Source organism: Colias croceus, chromosome 26 (genome assembly GCF_905220415.1).
Source record: "Colias croceus chromosome 26, ilColCroc2.1".
In the NCBI taxonomy this organism is placed as follows: Eukaryota; Metazoa; Arthropoda; class Insecta; order Lepidoptera; family Pieridae; genus Colias; species Colias croceus.
In genome coordinates, this window is record NC_059562.1 from 4,607,634 (window position 1) to 4,632,875 (window position 25,242).

Genomic DNA, 25,242 nt, shown 5'->3' on the forward strand with positions numbered 1-25,242 from the left:
TTAGATGCTTAACCAAGCTCTTTTCTTTTGCCACCTATTCCTAACCCTTTAGTATACGATATTAATAAGCTTATCATAGACTAGACACTATCAGTTGAGAATCATAATAAAATACCTCATCTAAATCGTCAAATACAATGGTATCAAGCCTGTCATAGACCGAATACCATCACATAAGTATACATATACTTTACGGTCACCTACCTCACTTTCAGTCCAATCAATGAGACTAGACTTCTCCTCCAGCAAATTCTCCGAGCTCCTCTTCTCGTCCTCTCCGTCTCCCTCGTCCTTGAAGACCTTAACTTCGTCCGTGGAGCCCAGGTCGTCGCCGCCCGAGCTCGCAGCGGAACTCGAGTGCGCATGCGGCATTTTCAAGATCCCAACCCAACGCCCATTATCCCATCCTTTCACAACACACACTATCTGTCATCCATGACCGGCTAATACATTATCCGGGCTGGTCCTTCGAGCCGGATTGCTATGCACATCGGTCGGTAATGTCACTTACACTGATACTAGTTTGTCGGTTCACAGATGAGTCATCAGGTTGAGCTTAAATTGTTACTTCGCGTATCTTTCGAATTGTATCTGAAACAACAATTATTTAAATTAAACAACGTAAAATGTAAAAGTTGGACACATAATTTAAATTTTGGACATCTTGGACACAAGAAAAGAAAAGAAAATAAAGGTAGGTAGGTACTTAATGACCTAGTAATTACAACAAACATATCATTACAGTTGTACAGGCACCTATCTTATCCTTAACCTTACGATAAGACTGAACCGAAAGCTATATTTAACGTTTCGCCACAAGCATTGTAGCATATTTTAGGTCAAGTGGGCTGTCAAGTATCGTTCAAGTCCCTTGGCCCGAAGCCAAGCGCTCAGAAACCCTTAGGAGAAATAAAATAACATATTGACAGTGAATAATTTATGTAAACATTAGTGGGACGAGTTACGAGGAAGTCAGTTTTCGTGTATCTTAACATGTATGGAACTGTTTTATAAAGTTTGATATGAAGTTTGGAGGGTGGTTTGGTAATAATTCACTGTCGGTAGTTCTAATAGTTTTAATAAACCAGTCAGACTCCACACCCGGTGTTTCATTGACGTTCCATTGGCGACGAGTCGGAACTACGCGTGACGTGAGTAAGTGAAGTAAAGGGTTGTGAACATGCCTATAGGGAAATTGGAGCCGTTTGATGTTAACTCCAAACAATGGCCGGCATACGTTCGCCGTGTAAGACAATACATATTGTTGAATGAAATCAGGCAAGAATTACAAGTGCCGTTACTCATCACCATAGTTGGAGATACTACGTATTCTCTAATGTGCGATTTGTGTTCGCCGGAGCATCCGGAATCAAAATCGTTCGAGGAGCTCGTTCGCCTAGTAACACAGCATTTAGAACCACAGCGTTCTGAGATAGCCGAGCGCCATGTTTTTCGCTTGCGTCGACAGGTCGTCGGCGAGCCGCTCACCGAATACCTGCATAATTTAAAACATTTGGCGACGACGTGCAATTTCGGCAGCAACCTGGAAGAGAACTTACGTGACCAGTTCGTGTCTGGATTGGCGAGTGAGGCGATGCGATCGCGAATTTTTGCCGAAAAAGACATAAATTATAAACAGGCCGTGGAGCTGGCTCTGGCTTTGGAGGCGGCGGAGCGACACGCAGAGGTGAGCGCAGCCCCGAGCGCAGCAGGCGTGGGCGGCGGCGGCGGGTCGGCGGCGGGCGAAGGCCTGCACCAGGCGAGCGTACGGCGCTCGCAGCTTCGCGGGGCCGCGCGCCCGCCCGCACAGCACGGCGGCGGCGGGAGCGGCGCGGGCGGCGGTGCTGGCGGCACCGGCCGCTGCTGGCGGTGTGGGAGGCCGCACCGGGCGGATAAGTGCCGGTTTGCTAATTATAATTGTGATGAGTGTGGTGTACGTGGCCATTTAAAAAATATGTGTAAATCAGTGAGTGGCAAAGGGCGGGCGAACGCCCGACATAATTACGTGAGTGACGATGAGCGAGACGAGGAATTTTTCAACATCCAAGTGGACGGTACAGGTGACCAACCTTATTTAGTTATGGTTAAAGTGGATGGACGTCCAATCGAGTTCGAAGTCGATACCGGCAGCCGAATTTCGACCATAAGCGAAGATTTTTTTAGGCGTAATTTTTATAATAAAACTGTATTAGCTAATAATATAAACATACGCAGTTATGTCGGTTCGACGATAAACTCGCTTGGATTTATTAATGTATATGTAACCCTCGGTAAGGTCTCAGTGTATAATTGTAAACTTTATGTAATTAAGAACGGGGGACGTCCTTTGTTAGGCAGAGAGTGGGTACGCGCTCTTGGAGTTAAAAATATAGCCATAGATTTACAGGAAATTAATGAGGATGTAGGGAGCGATCCCTTTGTGAGTCAATTAATGTGTGAATTTCCGGAGGTGTTTACGGAGAAGTTAGGAACTTGTAAAAAAACAATAACGTTATATGTAAAGGATGAGAAGCCCGTATACGTGCGCGCGCGGCCTGTGCCGTTAGCACTGCGCGCTCGCGTTGAGAGCGAGCTGGCGCGGTTAGAGCGAGAGGGAATTATTTACCGCGTTGAGTCATCCGATTATGGGACGCCGATAGTACCCGTGGTTAAAGAATGCGGCGATATAAGAATTTGCGGTGATTATAAAATTACTATAAATCCGATCCTTAAGCGTGATCCATATCCACTTCCTCGGATCGAGGAGTTGTTCGCTTCACTGAGTGGGGGAGAAGAGTATTCAAAAATTGATTTAAAACATAGTTATCAACAATGCTTGTTATCGGATGATTCACAGCGTTATACGGCTATAACTACGCACGTCGGTACATTTGTATATCGTCGCACTCCATTCGGTTTGTCGTGTATCCCGGAGAAGTTTCAAAAGATCATGGAGGAAACCCTTCGGGGTGTTCCAAATACTGTTGTATTTTTGGACGACGTCTGTGTTACCGGTGTGGATAGGAAAAGTCATTTAAGAAATTTACGTACAGTATTAGAACGGTTACGGGCTATGGGTTTTACTGTTAAATTTGAAAAATGCAGTTTTTTACAAAAAAGTGTAAAATATTTAGGTTTTATCATCGATAAAACAGGATTACGTCCCGATCCAAATAAACTAGCCGCTATTACTGAGGCCCCGAGGCCCCAGAATATTACACAATTAAAAAGTTTTTTAGGAATGTTAAATTATTATGGGAAATTCATTACAAATTTAAGCATAATGTTACAACCCTTGCATGCACTTTTAAAAAAAGACATCGATTGGACATGGGATTCGAGATGTGAGGAGGCTTTTATTGCAGCTAAAAATGCTCTCACCTGTGATAAAGTATTAGCGCATTATGAAGACGGTCGGGAACTCATTTTGTCAGTGGACAGCAGTGCGTACGGGGTGGGCGCGGTCCTGGCGCATCGCTACTCGGGCGGGAGTGAGCGCCCTATCAGCTGTGTTTCACGGTCGCTCAATTCGGCGGAGCGGAATTATAGTCAGTTAGACAAGGAGGCGCTCGCGATTTATTTTGGGGTAACTAAACACCATCAATATTTGTATGGGAGATCGTTCATATTGCGTACCGATCATCAACCCTTATCACATATTTTCGGTAAAAAGGGGGGAATACCACAAACAGCTGCAAGCCGTTTACAAAGGTGGGCCGTGCGTTTATCAGCCTATGACTTCAAGGTAGAATTCGTGAGATCCTGTGAGAACGGTCCCGCGGATGCGTTGTCTCGTCTGCCCCTTCCGTGTGAGCGGAGCCCCACGGAAGCGTTAAGTTATGTAGATTTAGTTAAAGATTCATTGCCTGTAAGTTTTAAAGATATTGCGGCGGAGACATATAAAGATAAATTATTATGTAAAATCAAAGGATATGTTTTGTTTGGATGGCCGGCTCGCGCCAGCTGTGAGGAGGAGCAGGCTTATTTCGCACGTAAGGACGAAATCATACACGAATTGGGGTGTCTGATCTTTAAATACAGGCTTGTTGTTCCTCCTCCGCTACGCGCGAGGGTCCTGGAGGAAATTCACCAAGGGCATTTAGGAGTGAACAAAATGAAAAGTCTGGCTCGTAATTACGTTTATTGGCCTGCTTTGGATGCAGATATAGAGAATTTGTGTCGATCTTGTGAGGCATGTCGAGTGGTTCGGGACGCTCCGCCCCACGCCACTTTACATCCTTGGGAGTTTCCCCTAGGGCCCTGGCAAAGGGTTCATGCGGATTTTGCTGAATGTGGGGGTGTAAAATATTTTATATTAGTTGACGCTTTCTCGAAATGGATTGAGGTAAGTGCAATGAAACGAACAGACACTGAATCCACGGTGTCAGTGTTGAGGTCTATGTTTGCTAGATTCGGATTACCGTCACAGCTAGTTACTGATAATGGCCCCCCGTTCTCGTCTATAGATTTTAAAACTTACTGTGATAAAAATTGTATACAACATGTAACGTCGGCACCGTACAGACCACAAGGTAATGGGGCCGCGGAGAATGCGGTTAAGACGGTAAAGAAGGTAATTAAAAGAGCTATTTATGAAGGCGAAAATATTTCTAAAGCACTGTCGAAGTTTTTATTTCAATATCGTAACGTTGAGCACGCCACGACTAAAGTGTCGCCGGCCGTAGCGCTTTTAGGCCACCGTCTGCGCGGTCGCTTAGACGCGTTACGTCCAGACGTCGGTGCAGAGGTGCGCACGGCACAGCAGAGGCAGATGGCTAACAAGGGAGGTCAGGATAGGAATTTCGAGAACGGGGATCCCGTACTTGTACGTAGTTATTCCAGTAAGTCGCCTAAATGGGTCGAGGGTAATGTGACGCAAAAGACCGGCCCTGTTTCTTATAAGGTGAAGGTTGATGACGGGGTTGAATGGCGTAGGCATCAAGATCAAATTATTTCACTGAATAGTGGGAACCGTAAAAGTCGATTCTCTTTATCCCGGCCGAATTTGAATAACTCGACTAATTGTGCCCCCGCAAGCGATGGTGCTGACGGGACATGTGCTGATGTGGCGGAGGAGGAGGAGGCGGACCAGGACGCGACCGACAAGGATACAGGTAAATCGACTGCAAATTCAGTCACGCGCTCCCCCACCCCTCCTCCTGACGGTGCATCAGCTCGAGCTGTACGAGCTTACGAGCGTTCCCGTAAGTTGTTTAATAACGAGTAAAAAAAAAAAAAAAAAATAAATAAATAAAAATGTTAAGTATTGGTTAAGTTCTTGTTATTTTAAGTTGTATTTTGGATTTAAATATGTATGTATTTGTAAGAGGGGAAAAATGGAGGGTGGTTTGGTAATAATTCACTGTCGGTAGTTCTAATAGTTTTAATAAACCAGTCAGACTCCACACCCGGTGTTTCATTGACGTTCCAAAGTTAAAGAAAATGTAGATGAATATATGAATACAATTGTAGTTAGTAACATAATATTTCGCACACTTTTCAAAACACGTAACAAAAACACATTTTCGAAAAAAAGTAGAAAAATATTATGATACCTAAGTCTTAATTCGCAATCATTTTCAAGTCTACAGAAACATTAATTCTTAAAGCATAAAATTTGCTGCTCAAGCCCTTATCCATCAACTCAGGAAATAATGAATGCTGTTACATATTAAAACCATAGATTAAAAGCCAGTTTATGATACACGTATCATGGGCGCGTTGATATGCGCGCGCGCATTGCATTCACTATGCATATTGTTTTGAGAGAATATGACGCCTGTACTAAGCTATGCATGTCAATGTGTTGCCAGGCCTTCCTGCTAAGCCTACATTTCGTCACGAGAATTTCGTAGTCTATTGTATAAAGATGAATTTTAATGAACTGAAAAAACAATTCTAAGAAGCGGTGATAGAGTTGAATTTGTGTATTGATGGATTTGATTATTAATAAGGCATAATCGATCAATTTTATTAGCTCGTTATATCTGGCTAAGACGTTGGAAGTTTGTTAATTGTAATATATTATATCCTGAACACCTGCCTCATCATATTTTCGAACATTCAATCAATTTTTATTTATTAGCATACTTAAATTGTATTTACTATTTACAAAATTAATAGAATACATTGCTCGGTAAAATATTATTTTTAAATTATTTATCTGAACATTAAGAAACTTTCAGCACATTATGCTTGTGATAAATGCGCATGCGCACATCCATTTTAGGATGCTACTTGCCGAAAAATAACGAATTATCTATATCCCTACTGAAAAGTTATCAAATCCTAATACCGAAAAGCTTAACTTTTAACCAAGTCAAGACATTAGAAATGAAATTAAAATATCAATCTTAATGCTCAATTCGTTCCAAATTAGTTAGTTCGTCCTTTCTTCATATAATATTGACATTCCACAGATACAAACGACTTATAACTAAATACGAGTGAAGCCGCGGGCTAAACCCTATCATATAAACAATTCTAAACACGAATTACAGTATCTTATCGTTCATCTCAGAAGATAAGAGCAAAAGGAAACCGTTTATCGCTTATGTGATGTTTCATAACGTGTTCATTATGTTTATTTGTCTGTAACTCATGTACTACTGAATAGATATTATGAGTGTGACTTTTAATGTTTTGATAGATTGCGTTTTTGGTGTTTGAATTTTTATAATAATTTTTAATTGTGTGATAGAATTGGATTGGGAGTGTATATTTTTTGATAGGATGTAATTAATTATCGATTTTATGCAATTGAACTCAAAATAAGTTACTTCTTTCATATCAATCGTTACTAAGGATTAAACGCATGCATTTAATTAATTAAAAATGTACTTAAATCGTATGAGGATAGAGATCAAAATTCGTTGTTTACTCGCAATGTACTTATCTAAGTAGAAGATACACAATATATTGTTTGAGTGGAAATTTTTGATATTATTTTTAATTGCAATTAAAAACGAATTCTCACAGTGAGATAGAGATGACTTATCCTGGGAATAATGGGCAAAAAGTTTTAGATTTCTATCCTAAAGACTTTTCATGAATAAATGTACGTACTTTCTCAAAAGTTTGTTTCTATTTATTCAACTTAATTCATCTTCTCAAAGTTTATTTCTGATGAATAATTAAACCCAGTATAAATTCATATCTGTTGGGATTAACCTGACCATTGATAGTTTCATTGCTTTTCACGAATTGATTCATGAAAATTTTAAGCCAAGTGTTATTTCATTGCACAGTTAATAACTTTTTGAAAAATTTTATTTGCAATGGAAATATTCTATAATACAAAAATGAATCGCAAAATGTGTTGGTAAGCGCATAACTCAAGAACGGCTGAACCGATTTCGTTAATTTATTTTTATAATGAAAAATGAAGTATGAGGATGGTTCTTATGGAGAGAAAACGTCAAAGTGTACCACGGGCGAAGCCAGGGATGACCGCTAGTTATTCATATATTCGTTGATACATGCATATTTGCTTTTAAAAAGTTATTTATCACATTTTTTTTAATACTTTACTATATATAGCACTATCAGGAGACATCTTTCCTTAGTGTCTACATATTTTGTCTGTGTCTACATTTACTCTTAAACACGCTTGGCTTGTGTGCGTGAGCCATTTGAACGATTTGTATGAAGTTTCCCTACTAGTTGTATCTGTATACTGTGATTAAATGAACCAATAATAAGGTTAATGACCGTCAATATTATATTATTATTTAACGTGAGGCCTTTTCCAGATAAAAATTATTTCACAGCGTAGGTAAGTTAATTCATTATTTTTCCCGCTATAATTGCTTTAATTTTAATAAAATACATGTTTGTTTTACTGTTGTTTGGATACAGAATAATCCAACAACTTAAACATTTACGTCATTTAGTTTAAGATCAATGGATAAGAATTTTTAATTAATTAAATTTGTGATAACAAAAACTTTCTTAGATATATCTAATATCAACCAAAAAGATAATCATAAAACATTTAATAAACACATAACACACGCATAACCCCAAAATATAAGTTAATATGAAAAATTTCGAAGCCAAACCACGGAATACTGAATAGTATCTAACGCTAGCAAAACTCAAACTCAACATTTTTTTAAACTTTTACAAGTTCGCATACATGTACTCATTTTTAACAAATTACACATGCTCAAATTGTTACTGCAATACTTACGATTAAAATGCCATCTTATATAATCTGCACATAACAGTGATACATTAGCAAGGCATATAAATGGCATAATGACGTATGCAGATGGGGGACTAGGTGTGAATAACTGAATCGTTCACGCCATGTATCATTATGTTTGTTCGTTGTTACATATAGTCTATAGATATATAACATATATTGTAATGTCCTAGGAAGTCTCTTGATGGTTGGGATTTGGGAATGGTTGTACGCTGTGCGATGAAGATTGGTGTTACAAATTTGATGGTTAGAGTTTTTGCAATGCAACAGGATTTATTACGAACTAGCTTACCGCCCGCGGCTTCGCCCGCTTTGTCTAAAACCTAATAAATTATATACTAAAACCTTCCTCTTGAATCACTCTATCTATTAAAAAAACCGCATCAAAATCCGTTGCGTAGTGTTAAAGATTTAAGCATACAAAGGGACAGAGGGACAGAGAAAGCGACTTTGTTTTATACTATGTAGTGATTTGATTATGTACGATTGCTTATTGTTATTGTTTCAAAAATCTCAAATATCACCTTAATATGTATTTGAGAAAATAGTGTTACCTATTGGTAATTGACACCTAATGTAGAAGAACACCACAAATAAATTAAGTTTTTGTTGAAATCAAACACTCTCAATGCGAAGCATTAAAATATTTAATTTATATATGTAGTAACTATAAATTATATGGAAATTCCAACTGATTATTTATTATTATCCACTAGTTAATCATAACCCGACACCTCCTTTAAAGAAACTCGTAAGTAAATGAAACATACCAAACATATTCCTCTTTTACCATAGATAGGTATAGACAAAACCTGAATGGAAGTTAGTTTAAACAAAGGTCCAAAGACGAGCATTTCTATTTCACAGTACAGGCAGTAAAAGGTACCATTGTAATAGGATACCTAAGGTATCATTTTATGTGTTATTTTACGACGCATGTGAAACCGCGTGTTAAAGTGCTGTTTATTGAAATTTATAAATGGGTACAAATCGTAAATATTCTGTACGAACTGTAGGTGGTATCTAAGGAAGTTTGTTTTATACTGACGAAACAGCCCAGCTTAGTAATTAGCGTAAGCCATGAAAGCATTTTTGAAAATTTCGTTTTAAAGTGTCTTAAATGTATACGACATTTTATTTGACTGTATTACCATTCCAGATGGAAGTGTCTATACTCTATAGTCTATAGGTACTATGGTGAAATAGTTTCAAAATTATTTTTGGTATTTAATAAGTTTTAGTGGGAAACCCTATTCATGCGGATTACGACTTTGTTTTATAGATACTGTTTAAGGAAAAGTTGTTTAAAATATTATGATAGTTAGTATTGATTAAAATTTAATCACACATTATAATCAAGACCCAATCAAGGAAAATTTTACAGCTATTATACGTTACAAAGCGGTGTAATTTCTATGTATGTACTTATGGTATACGAAACTACTGAATCGATTATGAAAATTGATTTCATTATAGAAGGCATTATCCCTAATTAACACTAATGCTTATTACAATGCTACATGACCTAACACATATAATTAGGATTATTAATGGGAGATAATACCTACAATAAATATATTTATAGGTACTTATACCTACCTATAGGAGTAATTGCAAAAGGTAATCCGAATAAAATCTAATTTCTAGTATAGAAATTTAGTACCTATAAAGGCTATAATATAATAGATTCAAGTTTATTATAATTAAAGTACCCATAGAGAACTTATCTAAAAGGCTATAAAACTAAGCTGTAGGTGATAAAGAAATTCTCAAAGCACCTAAAAGTTTGAATGTCATTTATACTTTTGTTTCATGAAGTTTTAAAAACAAAAAGATGTTTTTTTGTATGCAAGTTTATAGCTCACGTTTCAGGAAATAACTAAGACTAGTTAGTTTTATTTTAGAACAAGCGGATTTCCGTGACTTCACTCACTTAAATAGCCTATATTAAATAAAACACATATTTTATACAATGTCTTTCTTTTACTTTTAGATCAAGCATCCAGCAAATAATCACATTCTACGCTGTCATTTCTTCCCATCAATACATCTTTTTCATATTTTCATAATTCAAACATAACTAGTAACGCAGTTCCTTCACATTTTTTAAAGAAATTACAAGAATTAATTAGACCAACAATAGTCGAGTATCATGTTGTACAATAAAAATATACGCTCCGTTTATTTTTATGGGAATAAGTGTGATTTTTTTATAAATATTTCCCTTGTTCTTATTACTATTAGTCAGGTCTCTCGTGTGTAACAACCAACTTGTTTCAAACGAGAAATATTCGTAGCACTGCTTTATTACTGGCAAAAAATCTTTTAAACGTCTATATAGTATCTATCTATGTTCCTAAAGAGGAAAAAAGTTATGAATTCGTTGCGAGGATGTCGTACGGAAAAAAATTGCGATGGGTTTTGGCCTAACAAGCCATAGGTTGCTGTGGTTATGCCAAATAAGCTATTTCTTGTTATATTATAATCTCATTTCACCTCTGTTTTATTATTATTTCACATGTGTATTTATTATTATTTCACGATATTTAAAGCGTTTTAATCGACCAACTTTGCCATGAGCGAACACAGGGCATGCGCATTAATATACATAACCATCAAAGTAAATTACGTCTAACTACTGTGAAATTCCCGCGTTATAAAATTTAAATACATATGGCTCATTAATTTACATTATCAATGGCTGTCAGGAGGTTTTAATTTAAACAGACGGTACACCTGTGTCTATTTACAATTTTATAGCTACTAAACGTAACAAAGAAACAGATTTGTCTCCGCTACATTGTAGCGGCAGACGCGTCCGTCCCGCGCGGTTGTTTACATGCAAATGAACTAAAGTACCACAGACTATACAATTCTAAAGCTGCATTTCCACTGTGTGACTTTTATCATGCATTTTGTTATATCATATTTGTTTACACTATCATGTTTAAACTAACACGTAAAGAACAAAATATAATAACTTATAAAAACAAAACAAAAGATTAAAAAGTACACAGTTCACTGATAATTGTTGTTAGTTGTTACTATCGTTTATTTTTCTTTACTTAAAGACTAAAATGTCACACGTGGTCATACATCGACAGATAGTCTAAACTAACGAGGGAATTACATTACATTATACATATTAACAAACATTATTTTGATTCGTGGCAATTTTATACAAAACTTCCTCAACCGATTTTTTAGTTCCTACTTTAATTACTGTTTTATTTAAATGAATGCTTGGGCACATTTCATTAATTATGAGAAAAAAATTATAACTCTCCTAATTCAACGACAAACTTTCAATTACAGAATCAATAATGTGGGTATTTAAACAACATTATTGTACCCACATTTAATTCCTAATATGAGATACATTTCCTTCTATTCCAAAAATATACGAAAACCAGTAAAATCGTATTTAGAACTATCACACAAACGTACCAATCGAGTATATCGTGAGAACTCATAGTACGATAATCTCAATCTACCCACATGTGTCTACTCTTTTTGCATAATTATCTCAATTGCTCGCGACGTTTCTATAATTGAATTTTCTGTAATGTGCTTCGAGTGTTCTGCAGAACCTTACAATGTTGGAACAAGTTGCATTTAATGGGTTGTTCAAGATGTTATGGGACAGTACGATTAACACTGATACTGGTGAATAGAAAAGTTTCATTATATAGGTTCAGCCGGCGGTTTTGCTCGTATCTACTTTTATAAATGTAGTGTCACAACTCACATTTCAACAGACCCAGTATTCATCTGTACGTAGTTTATGTACGAGCATGCATTTTCTTAGATAATCACTACATAGTATAAAACAAAGTCGCTTTTTCTGTCCCTATGTCCCTTTGTGTGCTTAAATCTTCAAAACTACGCAACAGATTTTGATGCGGTTTTTTTAATAGATAGAGTGATTCAAGAGGAAGGTTTTAGTATATAACTTATTAGGTTTTAGATAAAGCGGGCAAAGCCGCGGGCGGAAAGCTAGTACAAAATAAATGGTTTATCCCCCAACATTTTGTGTCACAATGTGGAGTCATACGTGGTCATACAATATTTCACATGCGGACTTGTCTAAAATTGAAAACACGTAATGTGCAAGCACTAATGTCCCGTTAAGTTTTACAGCGAGACACACAATTTACATCTGTTTGTCTGTACTTCCTGTCAGTTTGTGGATGCAAAAATTTATTTAGGAATTACGAAGTTGAGATTCATATGGTAGCTACCATTTGCAGATATAATGCAATGGAGATAAAAAGAAATATATTAGGCAATTTTATCAATAATCTATTTGCATACGAAATTTGAACCTATTCGATTCAGCATTTTTGTGTGCAGACAAAATACGATACACCTATTCACACAAAATATGAATTTTCTATTATTAGAATAAACTTAGGTTAATTTTTTTGCGATCACTGTTAAGTGTTAAGTACCTACCTAACTAATAATCTATCAAGCAAATTTCGTAGAACAATAGAAAAATTCCAAGAAAAAAGACTTATCCACTAGGTACCTATAATTTCAATTAATATCATTAAATTCTACTAGCAAGTGCAGTATTCTAAAACAACACCAGTTGCTAAGGAACCATCTTGAATGCAGGCAAGAAAGCCGAGATGCGCATGCGCATGCCATACAAAAACCACCCTTATTCCCATTGCACTAAGTACAGCCCCAATTTCCCATCTTCATATTACAGTCACGTCGGAACGTGATAAACAAGTAACTTATGTATTATTTATATATTAATGTTTTACACTTGTACCGGATAATGAAGACAGACAGGCAGATGAATCAATGTAAGTATAATTAGTTTGAGAAAAACAGTATCCCTTTTTGGTAATGTTGACATAGAAGTCGGTAAATAGTTACGATATAATTCATTTTGATTTATCGCTTTATCATCTGTGGGTTTAATAAACCATAATTGCTGTTATGGATTTTGTAGAGGATACAGGTTGTAAAGGAGAAATCCTTTTTTAAAGTTTTTAAAGATAAACCTGCTTTAGGTATTAAATATTGTATATATATATGTATCTATAGTTAGGTAGCTTTTCAAATTATTAATTTAAATAACATTATCTATAATATGTTCCTTGCCCACTTCTAGGCAATTTTTTTTTACTTAATTTTTTCTAAAAAAATGTTTAAGTAAACGTATCTATGACTCCATTCTTAATAACAACTTTATAATAGAACATTAAAACGTAATAACGTACATAGTACATACCTACATCACAGTTGACAGATATATACTACGTACCCTACATACCTACTTCTGTGTTTATGTACCTACGTCAAACCAGGCACATTTATAATTTAAAGATTAAGATAAAAATAATGCGATTTTAGCGTGATAAGAGACCCACAGGCCACAACCTCAGTCATTTAATTATTCATAACAAAAATTAGGTTTGACTTTATATTTTTTGATGCTGTGCCAGTGTTAATCTTTCTGGACATAAACAATATCATATAAAAACCTAATTTTATTCATTAAAATGTAAAATGAACCTATAGTAACCTTAAAATTGAAAATTCTTATTTGTACATTTTATAACAATATTAATATTATAGACCAAACACATTTCTAATCGTTGTTTACAAAAGTTGGTGATAAAAGAACTAATAACGTTTTAATGTCCCAATTAAATAAAAAAGCCAAAACATCATTATTTAATTTTAATCGTTTTAAAATTAGCTCCATTTGTGTATTTCGTAAAACAATTTCTGTTTATAAAAAATACATAAATTCTGATATAGCGTGGTAGGTAGGTATATTCAAACTTCAATGTAGGGCATGTTTGCAAAACAATGAGTAATACCTATATAGTGATTTAGCATTATTCTAAAACAACAATAAATCTCAATAATATATATAATTATTTATCATAATTCTAAAACAAGTAAAAAATTAAAACACAATCATCTCATTTGCAAACACAAATTAATCGACACATGCAATGAATTACATTCATCCATATAAGTAACAATATATTTTACATATTTATCATTTAAATAAATAGTATCACATAGTACAATAATATTGCGTATATGGAATTAAATAATTACATTAAAAACCGGTAATTAAAGTAAAATTTAATTATTAGTAGATAACCGCGGAATCAAATGTACCTACAAAATAACATCAAATCATTTCAGTCATTAATTTCATCATTTTTTGATTTTTTCATATTTAATATAGACACTATACGAACAAACTTGCTGTGCCGCACGGCTTCACTCGCGAATAAATCCAGTTTGATGCCCAATTTTTATTCTTCTAATAACTTTTCAAAAAATCCTATGTTTGCCTTATGCTGTTTTAGCGTGAAGACGCAACAAACAGACAGAAAGACTTAATTATATTAACTGTATGGATTTGTGTTCTAACCTTCCCACTAGGTAATTAAAACTAATGCGAAAGTGCCGCCCCTTTTCCCATTGGTGATACAAGAACTACCCATGTTCCACAATTATCACATTTACAGCAATCAGATAAAACCACTAGCCTTACATTGCTGTTTTTGTATCACACGCACAACTAATAATAGTAAAGGAACGAGTAATGTAAGGTACTACTACATGATTATAAAGTATAAAGGCACGTGGTTGGCAATTAAATTCATAGTTTTGAGGTATAAAAACTAAAATGATAAGGAGCATTTTATTAAAATAATGTATGGCTGCTGAAGTTATTGCTGTGGAAACAGTGCAAAAAATGAGTTACTTAAATCTTAGATAATAATATGTTTAATTGACCGTTGCATTTCACATCATTCTTTATACATAATATAATATACTCCGAATGTTAATATGTACAGTCAACAAACTAGTTCCCAATAGTTTCTTACATTTTCATCAAAGAATATTTTTTCATCATACATAGTAGGTAGGTCATAGAAGTGCCTTGTTATTTAGATTTCTATGAGGTAGGTATACATGAAACGTCTTTATTATATATGCTGTTGACTGTATCTAACGCCAACAAAACATTAAAATGATCAAAAAATGAATCTATATGTTTGTCGCAATGATAAACAAAATGGCGTCCACTACCTGCGTGACCTAACGGACCCCAGGCCCAAGGGCATATCTATTGTTTACCAATACCAATTTAGGCTTTGTTCTGTTTTTATTAGAAATAACTAAAATGTCTAAAATTTTATTATTTATTCTTGTACATTAACAATAGGCGCAGCATCATGGTAATATTTAACAGTCTTACATTATTAAAACAATTTTAGGATGTAGGCAGTCTACGCAAAAATAAATTATGAGCGATTTGGACTACGGGGTATTATTGTAAAAGTAAAGTTCATATAACTAACTAGCTGTGCCCTGCGGTTTTATCCGCATTGCTCCGTTCATGTTGGTCTTAGCGTGACGATATATAAGCCTATAGCCTTCCTCGATAAATAGGCTATCTAACACCGAAAGAATTTTTCAAATCGGACCAGTAGTTCCTAAGATTAACGCGTTCAAACAAACAAACTCTTCAGCTTTATAAGATTAGTATAGATTTATAAAAATACTACCTGTATATAAAATACTATGTTGTAAAATCCAAACTAAACTCTTAATCATTATTTCATAAATCAGACCATCTTTCCAAGAAATATCTCAATTCTGAATACCTACAACAAATGTATGACTAATACTTTAGATTTATAATCCCTGAATAAATAAATCTTTATCTTACCATCGTATTTCTTTAATCCCCATTTTCTATCCTTCGCAAATAGAATTTGACACACGCTGATAAAAATCTCCTTTATCACAATCTTGATAAAACGATTAACATTTTTTGTGTATTCAAAACAAACAATCTATGCAAAATAGAAGAGATACCTGTAGAAAATAATCTGAACACGATATATAATATGTACCTACATATTATAAAGAAAATTTATATTTATTTTCAATTCCAATTTCATGAAGTACAACAACTCGATACGAAAGTTTGACTGATCCCATTAGTAGTGGATGATCATCGTCAATTCAGAACTACCCTCATTTAACAATTAAACAAAAAAAACTATAGCATAAGTAATTAGTTCATAAAACACAAAACCACCTGGACCAAAGAGCCAACTAAAAAGACGAATATCCTTAATTATAATGAAATAATTCCCGCCACAATACAATTCCTTAACAAAACAGCTTTTTACCTTTCTTAATTCTCACAATTAAAGCTTTAAAATTTTAAATGCTTAATTTAAACCCCAATCATTATCCTAAACAAAAACTTAACCAATGGTTTAAATTAACTTCGCGTTTTAAGTGTCCAACCGGTCCAACTTAAGTTACGTTTATTCAGGGGCGTCTGGACCTTGTCTGGATCTAGGTTAAGTTAACAAGAAATGGATATTTGTTGGAAACACGTCCCGGGTTACCTAGAAAGGTTCTTTAAAGTTTTGTTACAAATAAAGCATGATTTCAAAGTTTTTGTGAGAAAAAAAAGTTATGGTACAGGAAGAACGTTTATTGAATTCTATAAGAATGGAATAAATATTTGGTCTATATTCGCTAAGAAGCACAAAGCAATTAAAATATACTTTCGTAATACCTATAGTTATAGCTATTACTTAATTTTCATGCCATTTTTTTCTTTGAGTAAAATAACAATCGATTCCAAATTTACCAACACTACTGAGTCGGTTAATTTAAACGGCCAATTTCATAGCATCGAATTGAATATAGGATGTAAATACGATTTTTTGTCTAGTATCATGAACATCATACAATGTTAGTGAAATCGAGTTAATACGGAACATGGATTAATACGAATGTTGCAAATATATTCACTTTCGTCAATAGCAAAAAAACAAAGGTCGTATGACATACCCGATTCGCCAGCTGTTTCTAACGATACACAATTTTGGACTCTATTTCCTAAGCATAGAGTTGTTATTGGAAGTGTATGGATATTCCAGTTTTTGTCTCTCATTTCGGGATGAGTCCATTCTAGGAATGTCTCATTAAAAGCTGATTGTTATTTATAGAGTTACGGCCTGTTTAACTCGTCCGTGTGAACTTCTTTTGGCATTTATATAGAAAATATGATAGTTTTCTATGCTTCTAAGAAAATTGAAACTTTTATAATATTAATTATTAACCTACTTAGAATTTTCAAAGTATTGGTTAATACAAATAATTTTATAAGCGATAAAGATCTTGATAAAACTTCCAATTCATTAATTGAAAAAATTTAATGTCATGCAGGATTAATGAGTCTTTTTGTGGTGATTCATATTTTTTCAGAATTGACGAAAATTTCTCACATTTATAATGAAATCTTTTGTCTTATATTAGTTAAGATTAAAGAAATTGAAAGGAAATAAAGTTGAAATTAGTAATTAACTATTAGGGTTCATCAACTATAATATTTAGTAGAAAGGGAAGTTGGAAATTTATCTCTTTTCTTACATTAGCCGTTCGGCGTAATCTTTGGTTTTATTAACTATGTTAGAATCCTTTATTACAAATTATACTGTATTTCTATTCATCAGGCGACTGAAAAATAATTTACAAAAATATTTAATTCCACTATCAAAACAATCTAGAATTCTAGAACATTTATGAGTCATTTAAAAAATACATTTTCAATTTTAATTTTATCAGATCGTTCCAAAGTTAATATAATAAATCGAAAATCAATATTTAAAATGAAATTTTAAAATGTATGAAATATACCAACATTGATAGTAAGGTTAACTGATTTTTAATCTATAATCCCCGATTAAATTTATCTAATCCGTGACGTCATCTCTTCACTGATAATTTTTAATAACTAATTAAAACGATTATGTTCGTTACGAAAGTAGCTGAATTTACATTGTATTGTATGTATTTAATAATATAGAATTTTGGAAGTAACATTGAATTTCTTGGTGCTATAAAGACATCCTTTTAATACTTCTTTAAAAAAGGCGGAAAAACCTACATAATATTATGTATTTAGAAAATTTGACTTTTCTTTCTTTAACTTACGAGTTACGACCAACATTATACACTTTTATAAATACACACATAGTTACTATTAAATACATACGTATACATAACTCATGTTATAGGTAATGCATAAAACTTCGTACCTAATAATTTTAACAAGCCAACCATTTGAATACCATCCAATATGCAATATAACAAATTGTCTAATTTAACGGTAACACAACTAAATAAAAGTCCACATAAAGATGATATATTCGAGTTTAGGAGCTGGCTCTATAAAAGTTTATTTCATTTTTTATCAGATATTTTTCGGCAATAAAGCAGTGATTCATTTGAATAGTATTATTTAGTGTTTATTCAAGGTTAGGCCCACACATAATGATTTGAGAATACCTAAGTTTATAGCTACAGGGTGTCCAAAATAAATTATCACAAAGGTTTATCCAAAATTTATGCTAATCGTATAGTAAAGTAATAGTAAACTATTTATATGTTATTTAATTCGTTACATGATATATTAATTGATTATTCGTTTATATTTAACCAGCTGCGTAGAAGAAATAAAAATAAAATGAACCTACCTTAAAAGATACTTAAATTTTTACACATCTTAATTTCATAGTAAGTAAAATAAACGGTAATCATACACTCATCTTTTGTAACAATTGTCAAAAAAAAAACTTAATTTTATGAAATTCAATTCACACCACAGTCCACACAAACAAACAAAACAAGTACGGTCGGCAACAAAAAGGCAAATTTGAATACAGGTGATGTACTGTAAGCATAAACATCACAACTCGATACAATTTAAATTCTAAAAACGCATGAGTCGGGAACGAGATTCGTGACCGCCCATTTAGTTTTTCCCATGGCTTTGCGTATTTATTATGATCCAGTATGGGGTTTTAATCTATACAAATATTTATTAATATTATAAAGCTGAAGAATTTGTTTGTTTGAACGCGCTTATTTCAGGAACCACTGGTCCGATTTGAAAAATTATTTCGGTGTTAGATTTTTCGGCTATAGGCTGACGATATATATCATCACGCTAAGACCAACAGGAGCGAACATTGCAGGTAAAACCGAATGGCATATCTGGTCTTTAATAAAATAAAAAATATTCTAGCTTAGCCGTTTAAAACATGCTATCTAGCCGAAATAAGTTTATACTAAGAAGACTAGAAAATTTATAAACAAAAAGTACCTAGATTAATACCTACTGTCATCCGGTCTCTAAAAAAATACAAGGTGCATCATCATCAAATCTCAGTAGTTATTGATAATAAAACGTATAATTGCAATATTAAAAGCAAAAATTTAAATACATAACGTAACTTAGAAATTATAGTCTCTCTCATCTCATTTCTATTTATTAAACCTATGACCATACACAATTGCTACAACGACCTATTACAAATATTAACCATAGTTTAAATAAAAGCCATTTCGTATGCCATGTGCGCAGGCGCAACACGACGATATTAAAATTCCCAACTCCTGCGCAGGTTCACATCGCCCGCACGCGTATACCACTCGGGTCAACGCACAACGATAAGTACCAAAACACAGTTTAAATGTCTACTAATATTATAAATAAAGTGAATGTCCGTCTGTCTGCAGCTTTTTCAAGCGTTAACAGCTGAACCGATTTTTGAAAAATAGTTTGACAAGTTTGAAAGGGTTCTAGTCAGAATATTAAAATATCTATGTAACAAATAGCATCTAAATTTGATAGGCCCTTACAATCTAAGATATTCAAATGAATGAATAGGTAGTCACAAAATAGAAAATAATAATTTGTATACAATACTAATTAAACAATATTTAAACCTAGTATAAATTACAGGTCTGTAGTCATAATGATCAATTATTATAAGGTACTTTTAAACAAGTAATGTAATTGGTAGCTTCTAAAAGTTCCTTATTTTAAATACAATGGAAGATCGGAAGACCTTCCAATAAAATATCTTTATTATCTATATCTATTAAAATGTAGAAACCATCTGACTTCAAATGCTGTACTTTCCATGAATTTATTCATTTATTTATGTTTATTTTATTGTAGACTGTAGTACATTCAGAACTGGATGTTTCATTTTGACGAATATCTGGTTTTCAGTAAACTATAAAAAGCGTAAAAGTCATAAAAACTATAATCGGAATAAATGCGCATTTTAACCCGCAAAAAACATTCTACAAATTACTCTAGATACAACTTCATAGAAACAAAAAAATACAGCTTCAAAATTAGAACGTGTTCTTTATTTCAAAAGTTGAACCAAAAATTCTATATTTAAATTGCGTTCTATTCGTTTTGAAACGATTTTTCGCATTGCCAACTCGCGACTCTGTTGTCGAGTTTTACTGCGAGCCATAAAAAGGAAAAAGAATTTTCGAAATATATTTTTTTCCTTACAAAGAATCAAGGCGTTATAAATAATGCTCTTTTTACGCTGTCCGGTTCTTACTGAGAAACGTGTGGGCACAGATTTCTCGCCATTTCAAACATTTTTATGTTAATCTCCACTTTTTGTGTTGTATGTGTTTGTAAGGATTTTCTGATGTTATAACGATTCAGGTTTAAATTAGTTTATTTTAAGAGTCCTCCAATCATACCTTTCGATTGAAGCCGGCTTAAACGCAAATATCATAAAGCCTTCAGATAGGCAGCAATTTTGAACTATATAAATTGTTTACATTTACAAGGGCACTACAGTTTTATGATGAAATATAAAATTGTAAGTTAAGGACATCCCAAGTTTTTATACTGCAGGTGCGTGGACACACGTTTGTTATTTTATAGGGGCAAATAAAAAATATTAATGGTATTAAAATTATCGACAGGACGACAGGACAGCTCTAGATGTCATTTGTATTGTAATTCCACTTGACATTCTACTATTCATTAACAATTTAGCAGAAATTGTTAGTGTTGCCATTTATGTACGAACAGATGAATTTTTCTAAACGACATTCCGGTTTTTTTTTCGATGGGGTTGCCCTAATACGTATCATATACGTAACAAATTATAGTAACGATTATTTTTAATTGACTATGCAGACGATTTTACGGTTCTGGGGAATGTTATGATGGACTTCATTTGTTTTAATTTGCACGTCAAATTAACCGCCATTTTGTTTTTATAAACGCAAGCAAGGTTTGCTCTTTGGTTATTGTTACAAACATATTTTAATTAATGTTAAACAAAACCCGTTAACAAGGAATTTTGTACTAGTAGTTTTATGGTTTTATATGTATCATTTTACACTTTATGGTAACAATATCAATATATTATGTAGATAATGTGTACATACATGTAATTCAACGGCTCGGATTACTCGCGCTTCCATTTTAAATTACTTTGTATTTACAAAGTAAAAAATTGAAAAACAGTTGTTATATACAGAACTTTATTTTTGATATAAATGTCAGGTCTATCAATAATATGAATGCGTAAATTATCAGTTTTTCAGTGTTGAAACATTTGAATTTAAATTATTTGTTGTTTAACTATTAGTTTTTACAAAGGCTATCCTAATTGATATTCTGTATTAACAAGTCACCACGCTTATTTGTTTAAATTACGCTCAAACTTTTAATTATTTTTATCCGACTTCAAAAAAGGTTCTCAGTTCAGCCGGTATATTATTTTTCTTTCATCATCTCTAACGATTTATTTTCACATACATAATATGTAACAAATCGTAATTGAAACAGTCGACTGAAACGCATTTAGTTATTATAGGTATTGCATATTATGTAATATGCGATATAATAAATAGGTAATCTAGGTAAATAACAATCATTGAATTTTTTAGATCATGTACTTTGTACCTACCTACTGAATCATATTTCAATATTTTATTAAATATTTTAACATAGCTTTGCAGTTTGTTATTTGTTGTCAGCAAAAGTTAACATACAAAATTTATATATATTCATATATATTTACACATATCTAATAGATTAATAGTGTTTTGTGATTAAATCAATTTAAACTTATCAAAAACATTTTGTTAACTAAAGATGGAATGTATAATAAGTTTATATGTAGAATAAGTTTACTTTTGTTTTTATCATAACCTCGGTTTTTAATTATGATTGATAATATAAATGGCATGTTTTAAAGACCACTAAATACCTATTGATTTAAGTTTACAAATGCTTAGTTATTAGTTATATGCAGTTCATATATGAATACAGGTATGGTAGGTTTGATTTCAAACAAGTGTTTTTTATTTATTTTTTTTATTAGGATGTTACCTAGCTATGTACCTAAGTATGTTTCGTCGCCCCGGATTCAAGGTACCTATCTTTCTAATGATTAAATCGCGTTTGGTGTAATTTATTAAATTGAAAAATATGCTGATTATATTATAAAAGATTATTAAGCTAAAGTAATAGGTAGGTATTACGTATTCATCATTTTAATGCTTAGTCGGTAAGATTGGTGCAGTAGAAATCGTGCCGACGGCGACGGCAAGCGACACGTGGACGATAATCTTTAAAATTACGATTATAAAATAAATTTCATTAACTATTCAACATTTAATTCATATCTACATTATTCCCGGTTTTTTTAACCATCATATAATATAATGTACATAAAGAAAAATATGCTATTTACTTGCGTTACAGAATGCGTTTCACATCATTTCCGCTAACAAGACACTTCAAAGAACTATTTATAAAATTCAATTGTTTTACTACAACCATAAAATTCTATTTCGAACACGCAAACAATAAACTTCTCCAGATTTGTTATTGCTTCTTTGTTTCATCTTTAAGTGGTAAGTTTTAGCTCGCCTAGTCTTATGTTTAGGTTATAATTTAAACGCTGACTAAAATGCTTAAATCACATTATCGTTCGAAAGTATCAGGTTGAACTAACATGCAAGTAAAGCAAATGGATGCAAAGTTCACGCTTCACGCGCTCACAACGCTTCACCGGAGGCGATAAAGTATTTAATTACATTATAAATTACACGACACACTTCTACAAGTCCGATAACGAGAAGCGAAGGCGCCAAATACACATAAAACTTGCGTATGGAAACATTCTTTCGGCCACACGCCCGATGCGACAGTAATTACGAGAGAATAATTCAAATGGCATCAAATCGTGGGCCACCGACCCCTCGCTGATGGGCCATAATTAATCGGACACATACCTAAACACGACGGTCATGGCGTTCACGCGCCGAACACCAAAAAACACGTTCAAAAACGCACTCCGTTTAACACAACACGCACGTTACATTCTTGTTATCACACACTGTTGTCGCTTGCACTCGCGATGCACGTAATGTACACTCATTATTTTGTTTATCGCCGGTAGTTTTGGTCGAGCGTGAAACAAACCACGACCGGTCGGGCTCCGCGGCTCTACTGCAAAGTGCAAACAACAATGCCGCGTCGCGCGCGAGAGCGAACTGGCACTCACACAAGATAAGGGCACGCACACTACGCCGCGGGCCGTGCACCGACGTGCGCATATAAAAAACCAACGATCGGTATGCAGACGTTCGGTTTGAGCAGGTCCTCGGCTTGACGCTGTTTTCGTCTGCGGTTCAGGGATGCTGCTTTATGAATCCGAATCACCACACTTTGTGTGACGCTTTATTTATTTTATAAACATTGTTTTCTTTGATAAATAACAAATTAAAAAAATGAAGAAACACATTTTTCCCTATAATTTCATGAATAATTCGTTGAATAACTAAACAGGTTGAAGTGGGCAGTGAAATGTAATTAAGCAATTCATACTATCACAATTTAATGATGTACATAATATTATATTGTTTATATTATTCTTCTTTAGATCTCTTTTCTTTTTCCATTTTCACATAACATTTAATGATTAATCTGGTTCTTTTAAATTATTGGAATATTATAGTAAAACTTAGTACTTTTGTTAAAATCTTTAAAATTATAAATATCAATGATGTCTTACATCTAGGATAAATGCATTCGAAAGTATCTTTAACGGTTTAATACCCATAAAACTTCCCCGGCTCAGGTATAAAATTCTCGGTATGGCAACATTAAAAACAAAAGAACGGCAGTCAGCGAACCTTGAGTGGGCAGGCGATACGATTCGAGCCTGCGCGCGAGTCAGCGCGCCATGTTGCTAGAGGCTAGAGCGGGACGGCGCTCTACAATCATGCGCGCGTCCCGCTCGCTCCCTTGTTAGCGTTATTGCGTGCTGTAACTATACTCGTCAGCGCTGTACCACACACCCACACGCACATATTGTTATCTTACACGAAATTTATAACGAGCAAGTCGGATTTCGTCTCAGCGGACACTCCTAAATTCTTTGCGGAAGGATTTTTTCGAGTTTCGACGCCTTCGCCTTGGGCGTTATAAAATTATAGGAGCTAACGTGTGGCTAACATATTTAGTTTGTAATTTTGGTAGCATTGTGCCGCTCTGATTACGAATACAATGAATGAACGGTGAATGGATTAAATGTTGGTAGTTAATCAGAAACGATTCACTAGTGAAATGTGATATAATGAGGGATCAGATGACAAGCTCTCGACAGCGAATGTTTTAAATGTTTTTTAGTATTGTTTACACACCTAACGACTGTTTATTTGGTTATAAAACATTATAAAATCGTGTTTTAACGTATTTCACGGTTAAATAAGTTACGTTTAAATTTAGAGCGACTGTTATTCTGAGAAATATATACTAAATACAAGCTAAATAGGTACCTACCTACTGAATGTTCTGTTTTGTTTTCCTTTAGGCATCGATAACTTCATGTAATTGTGTGTAATATTATATGCTATTATAATTATTAATTATCAATATTAATTGAATAAAATGTAATTTTATTATTAACTGCAGTTATTTTATGCATGCATTTATGATCTAGATTCTGTTCGAAATGATAAAAAGTATTTATAATGATTAATTCCTATTTTCATATTTCCATAGTACAGTAAGTACAGATTTAATCATTTTAAGTTTTAACACATATTTTACGATACTACGATTCGAACTTCGAAGCATCAAACTCTGGCGGTAAGGCTGCGTTACAACTTTTTCAGAACCTTTTTGTCTCATTTTT

At 33.8% G+C, this 25,242-nt stretch overlaps 2 protein-coding genes across 6 annotated transcripts in view; one reads left to right on the plus strand and one right to left on the minus strand.

Annotated features, from left to right (window-relative positions):
• LOC123703406 (protein pangolin, isoforms A/H/I/S) overlaps positions 1-23,553 on the minus strand; it is a 137,311-nt gene extending 113,758 nt beyond the window's left edge. For all 5 annotated transcript variants that reach the window (XM_045651361.1, XM_045651360.1, XM_045651359.1 and 2 more), the window contains exons 1-2: positions 23,336-23,553; positions 205-591 (exon numbers count right to left, since the gene is read on the minus strand). In XM_045651361.1, coding sequence (XP_045507317.1) covers positions 205-372 — 168 coding nt within the window. In that variant the 5' untranslated portion in view covers positions 373-591; positions 23,336-23,553. The remainder of the gene's footprint in view (positions 1-204; positions 592-23,335) is intronic.
• LOC123703381 (uncharacterized protein K02A2.6-like) lies at positions 1,181-5,241 on the plus strand. Its single transcript, XM_045651297.1, has one exon. The coding sequence runs from the start codon at positions 1,181-1,183 to the stop codon at positions 5,204-5,206; it is 4,026 nt and encodes a 1,341-aa protein (XP_045507253.1). The 3' UTR covers positions 5,207-5,241.
• Positions 23,554-25,242: the final 1,689 nt, after the last annotated feature.